The following is a 23585-nucleotide window of genomic DNA, read 5'->3' as shown; positions in this document are numbered from 1 at the left end:
GACCAAAGGATCTTTTTCTGTGCTTTAGATCTCTATGACTCTATGACACTGGCAAGGCAACATTTACTGTTCATTCCTTGATATTCCGTGAGACTAGAGTCACGTAATGTTGCCAAATCTGATTTCCCAAGTCTGATTGCAGAGATTCATGCAGGGTTCATCATATGACCTCCTGTCTTCGACAAATCCAGTCCCACTCAATGACCACTGACAAGTCCCACCTTCATGATGCACAGTCTTTTAGTTGCAATTATTGAATAGACTCTGCGTTACCCAATTAAATAATTCCTGACTTTGTCAAACAATAGTTCTTCCATGTTCAGTATTTTCATGACTTGTAAACAAAGGTGCTCAAAGAAATTGCTCCTTAAATGCAAAGTTTTGCAGCCTTGGAGACCTTTCTCCTGGGCTATTTGCAGCAATACTTTGGAGAATCTTTTAAAAGTTGACAACTTTTAATCACATGTTGTTTAGGTCAAATATGGAGTGCAGTTCTCTTCCCTGAAGACTATTAGTGAACCAGTTGGATTGTTAACAATTTTTACTGTTTTGATGTCATTTTCAGAGATCAGCTCACAAAATCTCAAAATTTATTGAATTCAACTTTACAACTTGGTAGAATGTGAAAGTAAATCTTCTGTATTGCTTGTCTGCTATCATAATCACTGGGCTATTGCATAGCATTACAAAGCAAAATACTGCTGAAACTGGAAAACAAAACAGAAAATGGCAGAAACACTCAGCAGATCAGTCAACGTTAGCAGATGAAAGAAGATAGATTTAATGGTTTATATTTATGAGATTACAAGTGAAATCTACAGTTTATACTTCTTTTTATTCATTCACAGTTTGTGGGCAACTTTGGCTAGACCAGCATTTATTGCCCATTCTAACTGCCCAGAGGGAAGCTAAGCATCATCCACATTGTTGTGGGTTTGCAGTCACATAAAGGCCAGACCAGGTGAGGATGGAAGATTTCTTTCCCTCAAGGACATTATGGAACTGGATGGGTTTTTTTTTACCATGACCAACAGTAGTTTCACGGTCACCAATAGGCTAGCTTTTTATTCTAGATTTTCATTGTGTTCAAGCTTCATCATCTGTCATAGTGGGATTTGAACATATGTCCCTCAAACATTAACCTTGGATTGCCTTTGCTCTGAATTATTCACCCAGTGACATTACCACTATGCCTCCCCTTAAACCATTTAAACCCAACTTAGGGCATTGACTGTCACTGACAACTATAATAATGTAGCATAAAATTACATGATCACTGGAGAAAAGTTTCAATTGTAACAGTTTTCTGAAGCAGCAGTGAGCTAGATTGAAGAAATATGGTTGCTGCTATTAGCTTCAAAATTAATATAACAGGTGAAGGATACAAAAGCAGTTCAGTCCTCCATTATCTCCCCGAGATGAGTACTATGTGAATTCTGGGGTCAGACCTTCCCTGTTCATTGAAAGTAGTTTTGCATTATTCATTCATGAAATGTGGACATCACTGGCTGGGGCAGCATTTACTGACAAGGTGGTGATGAGCTACTTCCATACAAATAGTATAATTTAAAGAGAATTGCCTAAACGTGATCAATCTTTATCTGCATTTTTTTCATTTCTTTGGGAAGTTTAAATTTTCTGCTCAAAGTTATTTCAATCTAAGAAAAGTAACCTTAGGTGTCTACAATATCACACATAAGAGGTCATAGCTGGAGGACGAGAATGTTCAGGGATAGACTTTGAAATCGAGAAGTAGTTACTAAGCTGATATTGGGAGTGAAGGGAGGTGATTGTGTGGTGGTTTTATCACCAGACTGTTGATCCAGAGATCCAGGTAATATTCCTGCTATGGGAGATGGCAGAATTTGAATTCAACAAAAACCCAAAATTAAGAGTCTAATTATGACCATTGTCAATTGTCACAAAACCCTATCCTTTAGAGAAACGATCCTTTAGAGAAACGAACTGCTGCTCTTAACTGGTCTGATCTACAAGTGACTCCACACCCACAGCAATGTGATTGACTAATAAGTAATTAATAATGCTGGCTTAGCTAGCAACACCCACATCCAAATACAACTAATAATGTCAGTCAGCAAGAACAAGAGTCATGTGTGGGATAGCATTTGGACAGTAGAGTTTTAGATAAACTGAATGAAGCTCTTGAAGAATTGAAGATTAGACACTATCCAGAAAGACTGCAGAGTGGCAAAAAATGCTAAAATTGTTGTCTGAAGACAAGTCAACAACTGAGGAAACAAGCCAAAGGGCGTGGTCCTGAAAAAGTTACTAAGCAAAAATTTTCAAAACAATAACTTTAGATTACAAAGGATGCACAGTGTCAGGTTTCTGCATGATTTCCATTTTTGAGTTATTGAATTTTTTGAGTTATTGTCATTTTATTTGAAATGTAATTGCATTTAAACATTACAATAAAGTCAATGGTTTTCTTTGTATGGTAGCCCCAATATTCATAGGAAGGCAGTTTTCAAATGGGACATTTATTTGCACGAGCAAAACCAGGAAGTTAAATGCAGTTTTGAGTGAGTGATTGCAACTCAATTGTAGCAATTAATTTTGGTTTCCAGGTTGTGTGCTTCCTAAAATGTGCAGTGGGCATAATACCTATCCATTTGATGGAGTCTCTGGCTTGTATTGAAAAGGACAGTGCATAAATGCAAGTAAGAGACAATCACGGACAGGTGTTGGATCTACAGCAAGGCCAGCACCCAGATTCAATTACACCTCACCGTAATTTCTGCAAGGGCTAGTTAGATTAGTGGAGAAACATGCTCCCACTAACGGGAGGAAGAAGCTGTTCCCAGGCCCCTATTTGAATGTAGCTGAGGAGGAGAGCAGCAAGAGTGCTGAGCTCAGATCATGGAGGCAATCAAAAAGTGGCTTAAAATTCTACTTGGATGAGGAAAAATGAACACATTTGCTGATTCAACCACATCCCGTGCCTTAAACACCCCTTTCCCAATCTGTCCAGCTAAGTACTTCCTCATCATCGCAATATTCACACCCGCACAACTTTCAACTTATTTTCAATTTCTAAGCACTTCATCATCATCTCATCTGTTAGTCTACCACTGCCATTCACCTCAATCCTTACACAATACAGGTATGTGTCTCAAAGTCATCCTAACTGAATAAGCACCCTCACCGAATGTACTGTGTGTCCATCAAGTGAATACGTAACCTAAACTCACTTAGAAGTCTATTTGTTGGTCCATTGTAGATGGTGACAGCATATATCTTAGTAGTCCTTCATACATAGCTCAGCTCACAGATGCAGAGAATATCCAGGGAGGTAATTATAAAAATCACCCCTTTTTTAGATGTCTGTGAGACCATCAACTTTTTTTGTCGAGGGTTAAGTGGGAGGGCAGGAATAAGAGAATGCTCCTGTTTAAAATGCCAGCAAGCAAGGGAAAATTTCATGAAGATAACACTCTAATTTATTTATTTCTCATGTGAATAACATTGAATCCCATTTGTACGTGAAGGTTGACTGAACCAGAAAGAATACCGTCTAACTTAATCATGAAATTTATGCAGGTGTATCATGTTAAGAAGCTGAATCATACTAATGATATATGCTAATTAGAATCAATTTGCTTATTTAAATAATAGACAATAGCCTATAAACTCTAAAATCACAAATTTTAATTTCACAGAGTTCTGGAGTTATAGTTAATGTGCCAAAAGATGCATTAATGAAATAATATAACTAAATTGCAAATGCAAATTAGATTGGATAGCTGATTTTTATCTGCAAGCTTAAAAGCAAAAGTCAAATGTTTGAAATTTACAAGGTAAATGTTATATTCAAACAGAGGGCCTATTTGACAAAGTACATTTATTAAGTTTGACATTCATGCACACATCAGAAGATTACAGACTTTTTCTCTTTACTGTACCTCCACTCCTGCCCAGAATGTAAGTACTGGAAGCACTGGAAATAATTACAAAAATTAGGTACCTTTTTAGAATAGATACTGAAGATGTCACACTTTTACTTTTGTATTGTTTCTGATTACTCCAAATCTTTGTTATTCACAGGAGATAGGGGACAAACATGCCATGCAGAACAAAAAACACGGATACGACTCCAATGTTACTTTCCGATGTACAGCAAAGGACTACGCAATCAAACCGATGAATCAACGAGAAAAATAAAAGATGGAGCCTGGGGTCAACCTAGTGAGTAATGGATCAAAGGGTAGCAAATGTGCAGATAACGAGAACTGAGTGTATTACCCTTATACTGGAACAGGTAACTCCAGGCATTATTTTAGTTTATAATTTTCTTTTAGCTGAAACACTGTAATATTGGAACAACTATCAATGTCATATTGTTGCTATTAGTGACTTGATTACAGTAACATTAACACATTGCAAATAAGCACAATTTTCTGAACACCAGTTTCATTAATCCTTTTTTCATTCTCCTTTTATCTAGTCTACTTCTTTTCACTTTAAATTTACTAGATTTCTAATTTACTGCCTTTTATAAGCAACAAACTTGAAGTACTTATCAGCTTGCCCCTGCGTTCTCGTTGACACCTTATTTCACAAATGGAAGTAACATTTGGATATACTTTATATGTAGCCAAAATGTATTTCCAAAGGATAGTTTTTCTGCAAAAAGAAGCTAAAACTTGGAGGATTAAACTGACAGTGCCAAACTCCTTAACATCACTTCTAATTTTTGTGGGAGTGTCAAAGATGCATTTATTAGAGGATATTCCTACAGCATGACTCTCTCATGTTCATAAAAAGCTCCACTAAATCAATTAACTTTTAGCTGTGAACAAGCTGAGGTAGCTTCCATTGGCTACTATGACTACAAGAACAAGTGTGCATTGACATAGAGATAGTAGGAACTGCGGATGCTGGAGAATCTGAGATAACAAGGTGTAGAGCTGGATGAACATAGCAGGCCAAGCAGCATCAGAGGAGCAGGAAGGCTGACGTTTTGGGCCTAGACCCTTCTTCAGAAATGGGGGAGGGGAAGGGGGTTCTGAATTAAATAGGGAGAGAGGGGGAGGTGGATAGAAGATGGATAGAGGAGAAGATAGGTGGAGAGGAGACAGACAGGTCAAAGAGGCAGGGATGGAGCCAGTAAAGGCGAGTGTAGGTGGGCAGGTAGGGAGATAGGTCAGTCCAGGGAGGACGGACAGGTCAAGGGGCTGGGATGAGGTTAGTAGGTAGGAGATGGGGGTGGGGCTTGAGGTGGGAGGAGGGGATAGGTGGGAGGAAGGACAGGTTAGGGAGGCGGGGACGAGCTGGGCTGGTTTTCGGATGCGGTAGGGGGAGGAGAGATTTTGAAGCTTGTGAAGTCCACATTGATACCATTGGGCTGCAGGGTTCCCAAGCGGAATATGAGTTGCTGTTCCTGCAACCTTCGGGTAGCATCGTTGTGGCACTGCAGGAGGCCCAGGATGGACATGTCATCTGCGGAATGGGAGGGGGAGTTGAAATGTTTCGCGACTGGGAGGTGCAGTTGTTTAGTGCGAACCAAGTGTAGGTGTTCTGCAAAGTGGTTCCCAAGCCTCCGCTTGGTTTCCCCGATGTAGAGGAGGCCACAACGGGAACAGCGGATGCAGTATACCACATTAGCAGATGTGCAGGTGAACATCTGCTTGATGTGGAAAGTCTTCTTGGGGCCTGGGATGCGGGTGAGGGGGCAGGTGTAGGGGCAGGTGTAGCACTTCCTGCGGTTGCAGGGAAAAGTGCCAGGTGTGGTGGGGCTGGAGGGGAGTGTGGAGCGGACGAGGGAGTCACGGAGAGAGTAGTCCCTCCGGAAAGCAGATAAGGGTGGGGAGGGAAAAATGTCTTTGGTGGTGGGGTCGGATTGCAGAGGGCGGAAGTGTCGGAGGATGATGCATTGGATCTGGAAGTTGGTGGGGTGGTACGTGAGGACGAGGGGGATTCTGTTTTGGTTGTTATAGCGGGGAGGGGGTGTGAGGGATGAGTTGCGGGAAATGCGGGAGACACGGTCGAGGGCGTTCTCGACCACTGATGGGGGGAAGTTGCGGTCGTTGAAAAACGAGGACATCTGAGATGTACAGGAGTGGAATGCCTCATCCTGGGACCAGATGCGGCGGAGGCAAAGGAATTGGGAATAGGGGATGGCATTTTTGCAGGTAAGTGGGTGGGAGGAGGTGTATTCTAGGTAGCTGTGGGGGTCTGTGGGCTTGAAATGGATATTGGTTTCTAAGTGGTTGCCGGAGATGGGGACAGAGAGGTCCAGGAAGGAGAGAGAGGTATTAGAGATGGTCCAGGTGAACTTAAGGTTGGGGTGGAAGGTGTTGGTGAAGTGGATGAACAGTTCGAGCTCCTCGTGGGAGCACGAGACAGCGCCAGTACAGTCATCGATGTAACGGAGGAAGAGCTGGGGTTTAGGGCCAGCGTAGGTACGGAAGAGGGATTGTTCCACGTAACCTACAAAGAGGCAAGCATAGCTTAGGCCCATGCGGGTACCCATGGCCACCCCCTTTGTCCCCGACACTTCCGCCATCTGCAATCTGAACCCACCACCAAAGACATTTTTCCCTCCCCACCCTTATCTGCTTTCCGGAGGGACCACTCTCTCCGTGACTCCCTCGTCCGCTCCACACTCCACTCCAGCCCCACCTCACCTGGCACTTTTCCCTGCAACCGCAGGAAGTGCTACACCTGCCCCTACACCTGCCCCCTCACCCGCATCCCAGGCCCCAAGAAGACTTTCCACATCAAGCAGATGTTCACCTGCACATCTGCTAATGTGGTATACTGCATCCGCTGTTCCCGTTGTGGCCTCCTCTACGTCGGGGAAACCAAGCGGAGGCTTGGGGACCACTTTGCAGAACACCTACACTTGTTTCGCACTAAACAACTGCACCTCCCAGTCGCGAAACATTTCAACTCCCCCTCCCATTCCGCAGACGACATGTCCATCCTGGGCCTCCTGCAGTGCCACAACGATGCTACCCGAAGGTTGCAGGAACAGCAACTCATATTCCGCTTGGGAACCCTGCAGCCCAATGGTATCAATGTGGACTTCACAAGCTTCAAAATCTCCTCTCCCCCTACCACATTCCAAAACCAGCCCAGCTCGTCCCCGCCTCCCTAATCTGTCCTTCCTCCCACCTCAAGCCCCACCCCCATCTCCTACCTACTAACCTCATCCTGCCCCCATGACCTGTCCATCCTCCCTGGACTGGCCTATCTCCTCCCTACCTCCCCACCTACATTCACCTTTACTGTCTCCATCCCTGCCTCTTTGACCTGTCTGTCTCCTCTCCACCTATCCTCTCCTCTATCCATCTTCTATCCGCCACTCCTTCTCTCCCTATTTATTTCAGAACCCCCTTCCCCTCCCCCATTTCTGAAGAAGGGTCTAGGCCTGAAACGTCAGCCTTCCTGCTCCTCTGATGCTGCTTGGCCTGCTGTGTTCATCCAGCTCTACACCTTGTTATCTCTGTGCATTGATATAGTAAGGCGGTGGGTGAGTGGGGCTCAGTTTGAATTATGATACGCAGTCATCATTTAAGTTTATGGAAAGCGGGAAAGAGCAGGCCACCAGGAGGTCAGTACCATAGCCAGTCATTTTAACAGCATCTTGCTCGCTTGCCCACTTTTCTGTCCTTGACATACTGCGATGTTCCAGCAAATCACAGTGCAAACTGGAACAGCAACATCTCATCTTCAAACTAAGGAATTTACAACCTTCTGGGTTCAATACAGCGTTCAACACCTTCAAATTGTGAACACATTCCATCCCTTTCTCTTAGCTTTGCTTGTTACATTTTCTGTAACTCTCTCTCCCCTTCCCTCACCACAGTGGGACTCTTTACTTTCAGGTCTGGCAGTTTGACACACTATTGTTCTGCCATTCTCACATTCCAATCACTTAATCTGAACTATCAACATCCTTTCTCCCCTAGCACTCTAACCACCACCCCTCCCATTGCATAAATGCTGCCCCCTCCACATCTCAATTCAGCTCTGATGAAGAGTCATCTAGACTCGAAACATCAGCTTTCCTTCCCTCCATGGATGCTGTCTGATCCGCTGTAATCTTCAACATTTTGTATTTTCAGGGCAGTAGTCAAATCTTGAGATAACCAATGCAGGGGTGAGATAGAGGTCAGAAAAGGCAACATATGATTGAGAAAATTACCTCTTGAAAAATTATCACCTTTGTTGGGTGTAACACACTCCTGCTACCAAGACCACTCTCAAATGTGTAATCTAAACTCTACACTTCAGTTGGCATTGCCAGTCCCAATATTGCTGACCTTGCAATGCATTACATTAAACATGACCTAGTCTTGCCCACTAAGCGCACACATACCTGCACATTTACTTAATAAACACCTAATACACACACACCTTGTTCTGCAACAGTGTGAAGGGACAATCCATTGAACCCTGAATCTAACACCAAGGCAAACCAGCAAAGTCAAAAGCAACGAAACATTCTAGGGCTCACTTTTTTTTGCCAAAGTAGGAAAGTAACAAGAACACATATCTTTTATAAAAAAAAGCAATTATAGTTAAACCACCAATTGATTTTTAAACCTTGCTTTGGCTAATTCAATTTTTTGAGAAATCCAGTTAAGAAAAAGAGCTAAAGCTAAGAGCTGAGAACTGTGTTCGAAGTCCCTTTGAAATTCTACACTTATTGAACTTTGTTTCAAGAACAAAATGTCCTGGAGAAGCTCAACAGGCCTTACAGCATCTGTAGACAAAAAGGAGAGTAAATGTTTCGAGTTCAGCGACCTTCATCAGAATTGTTTCCTGATTTGAGTTTTCTAACTCAAAGGTTACCTAAAGCTCCATTATTTTAACTGGAAAGGCTATGCAATACCCGAATACCTTAGCTCAGCTGCTGCTTCCACAGCATAAAGTGACCAGTATCAAAGCTTAAAGTAAATATTCAGTGTTCGAATTAAAAGTATAAATTACCTCTTTCTGACAACTTGCCAAACCTGCGCTTTCGAAGTCATTACGAAAAGGTTAAAATAAATAGGCTCTCAATCAGCATCCTCTCGCTAGCAGGTGTTTCAAGGAGATAAAGCTTGAACCTGCAGAATGAAACTTGGCTTATTTTACTGTCCTCTAATAGCAAATGACAAGTGTACGGTATTTCATTCAAAAGTACAGTCTCAACTGATATGCAAGGAAAGTGAGAGGTGTTACATTTTGTAGAAAAAAGCAGACCATAATGTTGCTGTGAAAGTAAGAGCTAAATGGGACTGAGGAGCATTACTGGTTCATAACCACAAATCATTAAAAGCAGCAATACAGGCCAAGATGAAAGTCTTTGACAAAGAGCTCCCACTTGTGGCCTATTATATACAAGTCACCAGAAATGAAATATAGAAACTAGCAAATCGCTAGACTGTAGTACTCATTATCACATGGGATAAATGGGGTAAATTGCATAGGTGGATGCAAGGGGAGTCAAGACATGTATATGTGGGAGAAAGGAATCAAATAATTTGTTAATAGATTTAGATGAAAGTGATGAGAAGATGGTTGTGCGGGGTGTATTTGCTGGTATGAACCTGTTGGGATAAATGATCTGGTTTCTCTTAAAGGACATAATTCAGAAACTATAATACTGTTTTTCTCTCTCGAGATATTACCTGACCACTTGAGTACTTCCAGTACTGAGATAACAAGGTGTAGAGCTGGACGAACACAGCAGGCCAAGCAGCATGAGGGCAGCAGGAAAGCTGACATTTCGGAAGAAGGGTCCAGACCCAAAACGTCAGCTTTCCTGCTCCTATGATGCTGCATGGCCTGCTGTGTTCATCCAGTTCTACACCTTGTTATCTCAGATTCTCCAGCATCTGTAGTTCCTACTATCTCTACTTCCAGTACTTGCTGTTTTATATTGCTGATATCCTGTGTACATTATTTTGCACTTACGTTATGGCCTGTTTTTGTGTTGTGGATTCATTGTAGGTCACCCAAAGACACCCAAAGTCTCATTCATTTGCCGGTGGATAGTTTGACCCAGTTTCATTTGTAACTGTTCTTTCAAAGTCTTTGGGATTAGAAATGGAAAAGTGGTAGTATTAGTAATGGTGACCATGAAACTACTGGAGTGTCATTTAAAATAACCCATCTGGTTCACTAACAACCTTTAAAGAAATAAATATTCTGACCTTGTTCGATCTGTCCTATACGCAATTACAGGCCCACAACAAAGTGGGTGGCTCCTAATTATACTTTAATCTTGTAAAGTAAGCCACTCAGTATATATTTAAGGTGACCTCAGGAGCAATTGAGGGTGGGCAATAAACGCTGGTCAGACTAGCGCTGCCCCATTCTGTGAATGAATAAAAAAAAAAGATAATGTACATTTAGACTGTAGGAATGTAATCCTCAATTTTAAAACAAAGCATTAGAGTAGACCCATAGATGGCCCAGTCCACTCCTGAACTGAAATGACCAAATCAAATTTTTAAAATAAAACAGCAGATTAACAATTCAATAATATGTGAAACCCTACATAAAACAAAGTGAAAACTTCAAAAACACAGCCATAACATAGAAAGCAAAAGTCATACCTCACCTTAATTGTACAGGAAAGGAAAACATCTGGGCTACAAATCAAAAACAAGTCAAAACCACAGAAAGAACAGAAGAAGATCAAAAATATTTTTACACAAGCACAACAATATATGTATTCAGTATAGTCAACAGTGTCAAAGATTAAAAAGCTGTGATCTTTATGTGCATGATCAATTACAAAACGTCATTTTGTTTTATTCATTTTGTAGGATGAGGATGTCACTGGCTGGCCAGCATTTATTGCATGTCGCTAGTTGCCCTTGAGAAAGTGGTGGTGAGCTGTCTTCTTGAACCGTTACAGTCCACCTGCTGTGGGTTGACCCACAATGCTATTAGAGAGGGAATTCCACGATTTTGACCCAGCAATAGTGAAGGATCTGCGATATATTTCCAAGTCAGGATGGGGAGGGGAACTTGAAGGTAGTAGTTTTCCCATATATCTGCTGCCCTTGTCCTTCTAGATGGAAGTGGTCGTGGGTTTGGAAGGTGCTGTCTGAGGATCTTTGCTGAATTTCTGCCGTGCATCTTGTAGATACTACACACTGCTGCTACTGAGCATCGATGGTGGAAGGAGTGATGCTTGTGGACGCAGTGTCAATAAAACAGTCTACTTTGTCCTGGATGGTGTCAAGTTTCTTGAGGGTTGTTGGAGATGCAGTCATACAGACAAGTGTGGAGTACTGCACCACACTCCTGACTTGTGCCTTGTACATGGCGGACAGGCTTTGGGGAGTCAAGAGGTGAGTTACTTGCCGCAATATTCCTAGTCTCTGACCTGCTCTTGTAGCCACTGTACTTATGTCGTGAGTCCAGTTGAGGTTCTGATCAATGCCAACTCCCAGGATGTCGACAGTGGGGAATTCAGTGATGGTGACACCATTGAATGTCAAGGGGCAGTGGTTAGATTGTCTCTTGTTGGTGATGGTCATAACCTGGCATTTCTGTGGCATAAACGTTATTTGCCTCTTGTCAGCCCAAGCTTGGATATTATCCAGATCTTGTTGCATTTAGATACGAACTGCTTCAGGATCTGAGGAGTCACGAATGGGGTTGAACATTGTGCAATCACCAACGAACATCCCCACTTCTGACCTTATGATGGAGGGAAGGTCATTGATGAAACAGCTGAAGATGGTTGGGCTGAGTACACTACCCTGAAGAGCTCCTGCAGAGGTGTCCTGAAGTTGAGATGACTGATGTCCAACAACCACGACCATCAATCTATGTGTCAGGTAAGATCCTAACTACCAGAGAGTTTTCCCCGATACCCACTGATTCCAGTTTTGCTAGGGCTCCGTGATGCCACATTTGGTTGAATGCAGTCTTGATGTCAAGGGCCCTCACTCTCACCTCACCTCTGGAATTCAGCTCTTTTGTCCATGCTGAACCAAGGCTGTAATGAGGTCAGGAGCTGAGTGGCCCTGGCAGAACCCGAACTGGGCATCACTGAGCAAGTTATTGCTGAGCAGGTGCTGCTTGATAGCACTGCTGATGACACCTTCCATCACTTTACTGATGATTGCTAATAGACTGGTGGGGCTGTAATTGGCTAGGTTGGATTTGTCCTGATTTTTAAGTACAGGAAATACCTGATCAATTTTCCAAATTGTTGGGTAGATGCCAGTGTTGTAACTGTACTGGAACAGCGTGGCTAGGGGAGCAGCAAGTTCTGGAGCATAAGTCTTCAGTATATTGCCAGAATGCTGTCAGGGCCTGTAGCCTTTGCAGTATCCAGTGCCTCCAATCGTTTCTTGAAGTCACATGGAGTGAATCGAATTGGCTGAAGCTGGTATCTGTAAGGCCGTGAACCATTGGAGGAGGCCAAAATAGATCATTCACTCAGCACTTCTGGCTGAAGATTAGTGCAAAAGAGAAGGCTGAAGCTTTCGCAGCATTATGCTGGGCTCTTCCATCATTGCAGAAGGAGATATTTGTGGAGCCTCCTCCTCCAGTGATTTGTTTAATCATCCACCACATTCATAACTGGATGTGGTAGGACTGCAGAGCTTAGATCTGATCCATTGCTTGTGGGATCGCTTTGCTGTGTCTATCACTTGCTGCTTCTGCTGTTTGGCGTGCAAGTAATCCTGTTTGGTGGCTTCACCAGGTTGACACCTCATCTTCAGGTATGCCTGGTGCTGCTCCTGGCATGCCCTCCTGCAATCTCCATTGAACCAGGGTTGACCCCCTGGCTTGACGGTAATGGTTGAGTGAGGGGTATGCCGGGCCATGAGGTTACAGATTGTGCTGGACTACAATTCTGCTGTTGTTGATGGCCCACAGCATCTCATGGACGCCCAGTCTTGAGTTGCTAGATGTGTTCGAAGTCTGTCCCATTTAGCATGGTGATAATGCCACACAACACAATGGAGGTTATTCTCAATGTGAAGGCAGAACTTCAACTCCACAAGGACTATGCAATGGTCACTCTTACCAATACCTTCATGGACAGATGCAACTGCAGCTGGCAGTGATAAGGATGAGGTCAAGTATGTTTGTCCCTCTTGTTGGTTCCCTCACCACCTACCGCAGACCCAGTCTAGCAGCTACGTCTTTTAGGACCCGAACAGCTCAATCTGTAGTACTGCTGCTGAGCCCTCTTGGTGGTGGAAATTGAAATCCCCCACCCTAGATGCCCTTGCCATCTTCAGAGCTTCCTCTAAGTGTTGTTCAACATGGAGGAGTACCAATTCATCAGCTGAGGGAGGATGGTACATGGTAATCAGCAGGAGGTTTCCTTGCCCATGTTTAACCCGAAGCCATGAGACTTCATGGGCTCTGGAGTTAATGTTGAGGACTCCCAGGGCTACTCCCTCCCAACTGTATACCACTGTGCCGCCACCTCTACTGGGTCTGTCCTGCCGGTTAGACAGGACTTATCCAGGAATGGTGATGGTGATGTCTATGACATTGTCTGTAAGGTATGATTCCATGAGTATGACTATGTCAGGCTGTTGCTTGATTAGTCTGTGAGAAAGCTCTCCCAATTTTGGCACTGGACCCCAGATGTTAGTGAGGAGGACTTTGCATGATCGACAGGGTTGTTTCTGCAGTTATCTTTTCTGCTGCCTAGGTTGATGCCTGGCGATCTGTCCAGTTTCATTTCTTTCATTTTTGTAGCGATTTGTACAACTGAATGGCTCGCTAGGCCATTTCAGAAGGCAATTGCGAGTCAACCTAATTGCTCTGGGTCCAGAGTCACATGTAAGCCAGACCTGGTGAGGATGGCAGATTTCCTTCCCTGAAGGACATTAGTGAACCAGATGGGTTTTATTGACAATCAACAATAGTTTCATGGTCATCAGTAGATTCAAAATTCCAGATTTTCTTTTGAATTCAAATTCCACCATCCGCTATGGCAGGATTCGAACCTGTGTCCCCAGAACATTATCTGGGTCTCTGGATTAACAGAATAGCGATAATACCACTAGGCCATCACCTTCCCTGTTTCTTATATGACTGTCAATAAAAGATTAAAGGGATAGTACGGAATGTGGTTGTGCAAGGCTCTATAATTACAAAGTTCATAAGTTTACATCATTAGCTTCCAGACACTATGATACTGAGATCACAACGGGTCAGACAGCATCCGTGGACAGAGTGCAAGCTAATGTTTCGAGTCTAGATGACTCTTCATCAGAGCTGAAGTGAAGTGTGAAGGAGACAGCATTTATACTATAGTTTGAGGTGGGGAGGTGTGGGGGTAATAGGTGTAGGGTGCAGGTGGAGATAAAATGTAGATAGTTCAAATTAAGTAATTGGACCGAGAGAATGGCAGAACAATGGTATGTCTCCTGCCAAACTTGAAAACACGGGACAGTCCCCTGAACTATCAACATCTTTTGTCATATTGGTCTTAAAACTTTGACTCTGTTTCTCTCTGCATAGATGCTGCTAGACCTGTTGAGTTCTTTTTTTCCAGACCTTCATTTTACTTCAGATTTCCAGCATCCAGAGCATTTTTTTTTTAATCTTGCAAAATTAGACTTTGCGAAGTAGACCTGACAATGTATTTTATACATGCTAGTTAATTTCCTATAGAAATTGATTACATGAAAAAAGGATTGTGTTCATATAGCACCTTAAATGACTACAGTGCATCTTGAACTATTTTAATTGCCTTGGGATGGCAATGGTCTAGTGATATTTTCGCTGGATTGTTAATCCAGAGACCCAGGTAATGTTCTGGGGGTCTGGGTTCAAATCCCGCCACAGCAGATGGTGGAGTCTGAATTCAATAAATGTCTGGAATTAAGGGTCTAATGATGACTGTGAATCCATTGCTGATTGCCGGAAAAACTCATCTGGTTCACTAATGTCCTTTTGGGAAGGAAACTACCATCTGGTCTACACGTGTCTACCGGACCCACAGCAATGTGGTTGACTCCTCTGGGCAATTAGGGATGGGCATTAAATGCTGGCATAGCCAGCGATGCCCTCATCCCATGAATGAATAAAGAAATTTTGCAATGCTTCTGGTAAAAGTAAATGCAGATTGTTTTGTTACAGAGACACACAAAGCAGAAAGGATTCCTCTCACTCTTGCAACTGATATGCTTTCCCTTCCTTCATCCCACATAATATTATACATTTCAAACCCCTCCCTTTCTCCTTTCACAAAGAACCAACTTCTCCCTCCTTTCCCAAAAAACTTACTATCAAATTGGGCGGTTTGTATTCCTCACCCTAAACACACATCTCTTCCGCTACATTCCTGACCTTTAAGAAACATTAAAAAAAAGTTCCTTCACCATCTCAAAAGCCACTATCTCTCCCTTTTCTCCACATTCACTCATCTGCAATGTGACCAAAGCAGGCTTGAATTTTATTCATTAGAGATTGATTCCCTCATTTGTATACATTAAAAATCATCATCAATTTGCTTTTTGAAATGGGCCCTATTCTTTTTCAGGCTTTCAAGCCTTTTATTTCTGGCTGCCAAATTAAAAGTGATCAAGATGCAAAAACTCACAAGCAGAAAGGCATTTTAAGATTATTTCGACAAATGTGCCTCCTTCTAGGTGATATCTATGTATATTAACAGTAATTTCTGATACTTTATTTGCACAGCTCATGGTATTGCAGGAATGTGCGCTTTTTAACATCAGGACATGGTCATTATACAATATGATACACAATCTTCTGATATCTAACTCATCCATGAAGCATGAGGTCCAACAATATCACTTTTTAGAAAAATCTGTACTTGGAATAGTGGTTTGTACACAAAAAGATTTTTTTTAATACAAATTTTAGTTTGCACATGACATTATATGATGGATCTGTTAGCATGATGGATATAGAAAATGTCGGATAGGGTAGTAGGGGGCAACTGAGTAAATTACTATAATTTATAATTCCACCTTCCCCATTGCATTTTGCAATTTCCAAATAAACTAGTGATGCACAATTTCCACCTGTTACCTATGTAAATGAGGGAAGCTAACTCCATCACCAGCCCAGCCAACTCAGATTTCTATCGGTGTGCAAAAACACAATGAGGAAGAAAGCAGATTATTTCTCATTATTTGCTCTAAGTCTAACCTTCCCATATGGGGCAATCCCTTCAGAAATGTTCTTAATTAATTCAAAGGGATGGTCCTGAATATCAATGTATTACAAAAGTGAAATAATTTTAAGATTTCATTGCTATTTAGTGTTACGAAAGGTGAATATTGACTGCTTTAGACAAAAACAGTAATAATTTTCAAAATAAAGTTTTGAACTTCCATCCATTCACCCACCTTCCCCACTACATATGAATGTCTAAAAATAATAAATAGTTTCTGATGTTCAAGTTGACTACAATGGTTGTCACAATCGTCAAGGTTTTAGGTATTGTTGCAGCACATTTACTCACTGAAGGTTTTAATAGATGCTATTGGAAAAGAAATGCAGTATCTCAAAAAATGCAGATGAGTTTGTGGGTAAAAAGAAATTCAACAGCAGCAACAGATTAAATGTTCAGAAAGACTAATGTGCCACTGTAAATAAAAAATGGGTTGCTCCAAAATCACAGTGGATATAAAATGCTTGATAGCTCCCTGTTCTCCATTCTCTTCCTTTCTTTTATTAGATTTTCATTTCTTTTTCCTACTTCAAGTCTTTAACGTCAGGTGGCATTTGCAGATATTTGTAATGTACAGTACCATTTGGACCTCCTCAAATAGTGAAGCAGTCAGGGCTAAGCAAGCAACATTAATGTACAACCATCTCCAATAAAAGTGATTTGAACCATTTATCCTGGACATTAAATGGCATTACCATCACTAAATGCTTAAGTATCAATATCACAGAGGAATACCATTGACCAGAAACTTACCTAGACAGACATAAACTTAACAGACATATTAATATTATGGTTACAAGAGCAGGTCAGGTGATAGGAATTTTCTAGAGAATTATTTACCTCCCAAATCCCCAATTCTGCCCACCATCTACAAGGCACAGGGAAAACAGTACAATGCCCAGTACTTGCCAGGATGACTGCAAACCTAACAACACTTAAGAAGCTTAACACAAAGCAGCCTGCTTGATTGGCATTCTCCAACTTAAAAACAAACACTCCTTCCACCACAATGACAGGAGCACTTACCATTTACCAGGTACATTGAAGGATCTTGCTAATCTCCATTACCTAGAAGAACAAGCGCAGCAAATACATGGGAACACCCATATTGCAAGATTCTCTTACAGTCATTAGCCACCCTGACTTGGAATCAAAGTGTCTTTCCTTCAGAGGCACATGTAAGAGAGTGTAGGTGTACCCACACAATATGGACGCAGCAGTACCAGGGCCTGTTTGCTATGACGTGCACAAAGGCATTAAGGATGGGCAACAAATGCTAGCCTTGTCGGCAAAGTTTACAACGCATGAAAGATTTGTCTTTTTAACACTAAATCCTTTGAGTAACAAACACTGTCAGTAAAATCTGGCAATCATCCTTGTTATATCAGCTCAGTTTTGCATAGCTTATTGCAAATGATTGCCTTTAGAAGAGGAACCATCAAAGCAATTCTCATTTGGTTACGGAGAAGACTAGTTTAACAATTACATCAAGGGAGGTATATCCATTGGTCTTATTTCTCACCATATTTAAACACGTGCTATTAAACAGCAGGACCCAGATGATGCTAATTTTTTTCAGGTTGTATACTTTCATCAAGTACCATTTCAATCCTGTTTCATGGAACTCTGTAGAGCCACTTCCTGAAGACAACTAATTTTGATACTCAGTACGAAGTATACGGCTTCTATGCAACTGAAACAAATGCAATTAAAAGAGCCACACCTACAGCAAAGAAATTTTTAAATGAGTTTGTGCTGATATCTGTACCTGATGGGCAGAGGGAGATGCTTCTGAGAAAGTAAAATCATGAGGGGCATGAACAGGGTGAACAGCAAAGGTGTTCTCCCCAGGGTATGGGACTCCAAAACTAGAGGGCATAGGTTTAAGATAACCAGGTGTAGAGCTGGATGAACACAGCAGGCCAAGCAGCATCAGAGGAGCAGGAAAGCCGACGTTTCAGGCCTAGACCCTTCTTCAGAAATCACTGGTTTAAGGTGGGAGGGGAAAGATGTAAAAGGGACCTAACGGGCAACTTTTTCAAGCAGAGGGTAGTGTGTATATGGAATGAGCTGCCAGATGTGTTGGATGGTGGTACAATTACAACATTTAAAAGGTATCTGGATAGGAATATGAATAGGAAGAGTTTCGAGGGAAATGGGCCAAATGTTGGCAAATGGGACTATATTAATTTAGGATATCTGGTTGGCACGGACGAGTTGGACCAAAGGGTATATTTCCATGCTGTATGGCTCTATGACTCTATCCACCGTATTAATCATTCACTCTACTCATCATTGGAGTAGCAACATATACTGGATACAAGATGCACTACAGCATCTCACCAAGTCTCCTTCGACAAAACCTTCCAACCTCATGAACTCCACCTTCTCAAAAGAAAAGGGCAGCACAGACATACGGATATCTTGATCAGTCAGGAAATAAGACGTAATGATGAAAACACAGGGAAGTGGATGTGGAATGTCAGATCAACCTACTGAATGGCAGAGCAGGTTTAAGGGACCGAAGAGCCTACTCTTGTTCCTATTTCAAATGGTTTTATCACACCTGCAGGTTCTCCTCCAAGGCACACACCATTGTGATTTAGAACCGTAGCTTTGATACTTCACTCTCATTAGAATGCCCTCTCTAACAGCCCTGGAGGGGTGCAAATGGACCGTCCTAGTTCATGAAGGCAGCCGATCAATACCTTCTTAGGGGAAATAAAGGAGGAGTAACAAATGCTGGTCTTGCCAGAAATTATCACATCGCATGAAAGAACACAAACAAAAGAACTGCTGTATTGGATATATCTAACAGGTTTGTCTTAATAACATAACCAATTACCCTGCAGGGACCAGTTCATGTGTTTTGCATCACATCCATGTTTCCTCTGGTCATGTAGTTTCTGCTCACCTCAGTGCTCCCTCTCAGCACTTTGGTCCATTGTGCTTCAGAATTTTTTTTTAAAACAAGATTAAACATTAAAGTTAATAAGCCCAAATATTAATTTCATTCAGGAAACAGATTGGAAAAAGCCACAACATTGTGTTTAACTAACAATAACTAATTTCGATTTGCATCACAGTTTGAAGAAGGGCCATCAAAATTGTTTGCTTTTCAGACTGAACAGAAGCAAAATACTCACAGCAATGTCTTCTGGGTACAGATCATCACTGAAGGAACCATCATCAAATATAACTTGATAGAAGGTCTGTGACGAAATCCCAGTCACTCTGCAACTATAGTAACGCCCATTCTTGTGTTTAGAGATGACTGTCTGCCCAACTGTTAAGTCTTGAAATAAAGTTTTGCTTTTCTTTTTGAGGGGAAAAAAAAATTAAAATAAAAATTTTGCCAGAAAATTTGCTTACTGAACAGAGTTAATGTAAATATTACAACTTTTATTTCACACTTCTGCAAAATATAATTCAATTATTTTCCATAGAAGACTACAGAACAGTGGTACATGGACTAGTTAATTGTTTATAAAGTAAATAGGCAGGGAAGTGATGGCTTAGTGGTATTATTGCTAGACTATTAATCCAGAAACTCAGCTAAAGTCCTGGGGACATGGGTTCGAATCCCACCATGGCAGATGGTGGAACTTGAATTCGATAAAAAAAAATATTGTATTAAGAATCTACAGATGACCATTAAACCATTGTTGATTGTTGGAAAAACCCACCTGGTTTACTAATGTCCTTCAGGGAAGGAGGTGGTGGAGGGAAGAATGGTGGTGATAGGTGGACACTGGTGGTACGTATGATCTGGTTGGTCAATGGGAGGCCCTTCTCCTCTCCTACCCCCCCAACACAACTTTATCTGCAGCTCCCCCTGCCCCCACATCCAGTCCTGAAGAAACGTTGACTGCTCCTTTCCTTCAAATGCTGCCTAGCCTGCTTGTGTTCCTCCTGCCTCCTGTTTGTCTAGGAATGGATTATAAATGCTGGCCAGCCAACGATGCCCACATCCCACAGATGAATAGAAAAAACACATAAACCCATATTAAAATACAAGGCAAAAAATTTCAATAACCAGTTAATTTATTCTGCAGCTAAACAGAACAATTGCATTAGTTTTTAATCCTTGGTTAAAGATAAAATCAATGTGTTGAGTGAAATTAAACATGTGCAGTTACAATATTCTACAGGAGTCTCACAATTTTACCCATGTAATACACTGCAAATAAATGGATTTCAATTTTCTTTAAATGATTTCCCTTTGTCCACTCGGAGAATGTTGTTCAATAAGATTAGGCAAAGTAATGCATAAAATTAATGCTTGAGTGTCCGAGCACAGAATTTACAAATTCAAAATATGCTAACAGGAACTCTAGGGCAACAGAAGTTGCAAATGAGTGAAATACTTACTACACTTAGATTTGTCTTGTGTCTGAAGCATGTGATGAGGACTACATATGGCCAGTCATCTGGTTCCATTATGACTCCAGCTGCATGGGCACAAGTTACATGGAAGGATGTTGGGCAACGTCCATATGAACACTGAATGCAAGCACCCAAAGTCTTCTTAACTCTCTTTCTACAAAAGACACATTTCTGAAGGGAGAAAGAAAAGAGTTAATTTATAAATATTCCTATCAAACATCTCCAGACTTATAAGTACTCAGGAAAATGTGTTTCTTTCTCATGTACCCAATTAAATATTCTAACCAACAGTAAAATGCTCCATTATTCATCAAGATTTTTGAAAAAAATATATTATTCAATCCCTCTATTTTGAGAGTAACACCCCATCATAAGCCAAAAGCAAGTTAATTGCTGTTACTGAATGGAAGCAGAGCATGGATAATGTACAGTATTGCTTCAATAAGGCATTATTATGCAGTGGCAGATTACAGGTTCCTACATGATGAAAGGATTTACATTTGTATAGTGCCTTAGCAGTCACAAATTACTTCATTTTGATCATTTACGTAGACTATCAATGCAACCACATTATGCACAACAAGATTTCACCAACAGCAATGAGATGAATTAATGAATCGTTCTTTTTGGTGCTGGTGGATGAGAAAGGAGCATATTCAAGGACTTTTAAGAAATGCCCTCTTTTTGAATAGGGCCACGAGAGCTTTGAAGCCCACCTTATTAAGTATAGGTAACTTCTGATCCTAAGGTCAACATGTCTGTTAATTGGCTAAAGACTGCACCTTTTTAAAGAAGTCGCTCTACTCTCTCGTCCACGAACTGCTGCTAGATAAACCTTGGGTCTAACCAATCCTGGCAAACAAAACCTGAAAATGTTTCCATTACACAGAGAGTCCTAATCAGGTAGGTTTCATTACACTCCTAATCCAAACGTTCCTGGGTCTCTTCCAAGTTCTGCTATTAACAATCCAACTTCTCAATTTGAGGTATTTCAAAATCCTTTCCTGCTTTTCCTTTAAGGTGGCTATTTTCTTCCAAGGCCTGCTTATCACTGCCTTCTAGAAATCCCACTCCAACTCCCTGCAAACTTCTCATGGAGTCTTTGCACCAATCAAATCTGCTTTCACAATAAATGTAATTCTTTCCCCTGTCCTAACTGAATAACACTGTATATGGATGGGCAATTTGTGTACAAAGACAACATCACAAATTTATCAAAAATAGTCTCACCACCTCCATCATCACAAAGACATTTTCAACTTGTCCTTCACCCTCTTTTGATTTTGTGAAAAATAGGCAATATCCAAATAATTTGATTACATTTTTTCATTTGAGTCACATATGAGATCAATGGTTCTGCACCAGAGAATGCCAGATTAGATAGAACTGGCACAGAAAACCATTATTGAACTTGGAGTGAGAACAACTAATGCTGGAGATCACAGTGGGTCAGACAGCATTCGTTAATGTTTCGAGTTTAGTTTCATCAGAGCTGGAGTGAAGTGTGGAGGGGACAGCATTTATGCTATAGTTTGTGGTGGGGGGGACATGGGAGTTGTGGGTGTAGGGTGCTGGTGGAGGTAAAATGTTAGTAGTTCAGAATAAGAGAATGGAATGTGAGAATGGCAGAACAATGGTATGTCTCCTGCCAGGTTTGAAAGGATAGACTGTGCTCTGGGGTGAGGGGAGGGGAGAGAGGACATGATAACAGAATGTAACAAGCTAAAAGGGAAGAAACGGTTCACATATTAAGTCCAGAAAGCTGTGAAGTGCCTAGTCTGAAGATGAGACATTTCTCCAGTTTGCACTGTGATTCATTAGAAAACTGCAGCATGCCAAGGACAGACATGTGGGCATGCGAGCAGTAAGCGGTGTTAAAATGACTGGCTATGTCAGACTGGAGCTTGCGCACAGACTGGAGGTGTTCTGCAAAGCGGTCACCCAGTCTGCATTTGGTTTCTCCAATGTAGAGTAGGCCACATTGGGTGCAGCAAATACAACATACAGGAATGGAGGAAGTACCGGTGAAATGCTGCTTCACCTGGAAAGACTGTTTAAGGCTTTGGATGGTGAGCAGGCAGGAGGTGAAGGGGTTGGTGTAGCACCTTCTGCAGTTATATGGGAAAGTGCTGTGGAGATGGGGTAGTGGTGTTGGTGATTGTGGACTGGACTAGGGTGTCCCCAGAGCGAATGATCCCTGTGAAATGCAGACTGGCCGAGTGAGGGGAGGTCCTGACCCAAAACGTCAACTTTCCTGCTCTCCTGGCCTGCTGTGTTCCTCCAGCTCCACACTGTGTTATCTCTGACGACAGCATCTGCAGTTCTTACTATCTCTGTGGGGAAGATGTGTTTGGTGGTGGCGTTCTGCTGGAGTTATCTGAAATGGAGAATGATCCTTTGAATGCAGAGGCTGGTGGGATGAAGAGTGTCCTACTTGGAGGCCTCAGCATTTGGCTTAGCAATAGCTTTCAAGCCTCTGAATAGATAAGGTTCATACTCCACTCTAAACAGCTGGGGCAAATGGTGACCAGAGCTCATTTTGGGTTTGAACTCTGTGCTGAGATCCAGCCATATACGCATATCTGGCAGGGGTGTGCTTGCCAGAATCTTCATCGTATGAATGGAGTGGTAGGATAAGCTAGTGGGAGGCAGTATTATAGCATTTAGTTTGAGGATGGTAGCAGGACAAATGGGCACAGGACAGATCCAAAAGAATTAAGAAACAGATAAGTGGAACAGTGTCTCTGATTGAGGAAGTGTGCTAAAAATGTGAATTAGAACCATATAAACTTCACCCGCTGGAGTGGCATAGTGCCTCAGTGGTTAGCACTGCTGCCTCACAGCGCCAGAGATCCGGGTTCAATTCCACCCTCATGCAAGTGTCTCTGTGGAGTCTGCACATTCTCCCCGTGTCTTCGTGGGTTTCCTCCGGGTGCTCCGGTTTCCTTTGGACTGTGGGAAATGTGCAGGTTAGGTGGACTGCCCATGATAAATTGCCCACAGTGTCCAGCAATGTGCAGGTTAGGTGGATTAGCCATGGGAAATGCAGGGTCAC

General features: G+C 42.0%; 1 protein-coding gene across 1 annotated transcript in view; it reads right to left on the bottom strand.

Annotated features, from left to right (window-relative positions):
• The window catches only part of LOC125481319 (lysine-specific demethylase 4C-like), a 65166-nt gene extending 41802 nt beyond the window's left edge, over positions 1 to 23364 (bottom strand). Inside the window, exons 1-3 of the mRNA XM_048592708.1 lie at positions 23326 to 23364; positions 20516 to 20701; positions 19291 to 19461 (exon numbers count right to left, since the gene is read on the bottom strand). Of these exons, the coding sequence (XP_048448665.1) occupies positions 19291 to 19461; positions 20516 to 20701; positions 23326 to 23340 (372 nt within the window). The 5' untranslated portion in view covers positions 23341 to 23364. The remainder of the gene's footprint in view (positions 1 to 19290; positions 19462 to 20515; positions 20702 to 23325) is intronic.
• Positions 23365 to 23585: the final 221 nt, after the last annotated feature.

This window comes from Rhincodon typus, chromosome 3, assembly GCF_021869965.1.
Source record: "Rhincodon typus isolate 14 chromosome 3, sRhiTyp1.1, whole genome shotgun sequence".
NCBI lineage: Eukaryota > Metazoa > Chordata > Chondrichthyes > Orectolobiformes > Rhincodontidae > Rhincodon > Rhincodon typus.
Note: the sequence above shows the minus strand (reverse complement) of the source record. Positions and strands in the feature narration are given on the sequence as shown.